The sequence below is a fragment of the Habropoda laboriosa genome, unplaced genomic scaffold, assembly GCF_001263275.1.
Source record: "Habropoda laboriosa isolate 0110345459 unplaced genomic scaffold, ASM126327v1 scaffold46, whole genome shotgun sequence".
In the NCBI taxonomy this organism is placed as follows: Eukaryota; Metazoa; Arthropoda; class Insecta; order Hymenoptera; family Apidae; genus Habropoda; species Habropoda laboriosa.
The window spans coordinates 370,277-370,826 of record NW_017100145.1 but is presented as its reverse complement, the minus strand read 5'-3'; the positions used below and the strand labels follow the sequence as shown (position 1 = coordinate 370,826).

At 31.6% G+C, this 550-nt stretch overlaps 1 protein-coding gene across 1 annotated transcript in view; it reads left to right on the top strand.

Annotated features, from left to right (window-relative positions):
• The window catches only part of LOC108574369 (kinesin-like protein KIF14), a 12,141-nt gene that overhangs the window by 1,594 nt on the left and 9,997 nt on the right, over nucleotides 1-550 (top strand). The window contains exons 4-5 of the mRNA XM_017936952.1: nucleotides 37-264; nucleotides 348-476. Of these exons, the coding sequence (XP_017792441.1) occupies nucleotides 37-264; nucleotides 348-476 (357 nt within the window). The remainder of the gene's footprint in view (nucleotides 1-36; nucleotides 265-347; nucleotides 477-550) is intronic.

Below are 550 nucleotides of genomic sequence, written 5' to 3'. Positions count from 1 at the left end.
TTAATTTTACATATATTTTTTAAATATTTATTTTAGACTTGGCTCAAGGTGGGTAATTCACAACGAGCTACAGCAGCAACTGGAATGAATGAAAAAAGTTCAAGATCCCATAGCATATTTAGTATTATATTAACACAAACTCAAGTAAATAATCCGATGGATAATGAACCTGTGGATGCTAGTCGTCGAAGTAAAATTAATTTAGTAGATTTGGCGGGTAGCGAGAGATTAAGTCAGACGTGTGCGAGCGGTGATAGATTAAAGGTTTCTTGTACTACATTTAATTACTTCGTCACATTTTATGATTACTCTATTTATCTAATAATATGATTAATCATATTTTACAGGAAGGTGTATCCATTAACAAATCGCTGCTTACGTTAGGAAAGGTAATTGCAGCTCTTGCTGAAAACACAAGTAATCGTAAACGAGGCTTTGTTCCATATCGTGAATCGGTTCTTACATGGCTGTTGAAGGTAAGTAGCAGAAATTATTGAGACAATTTTATCTAAGTAAATAATTTTCTTTATTTATACTTTATTAATAAAAC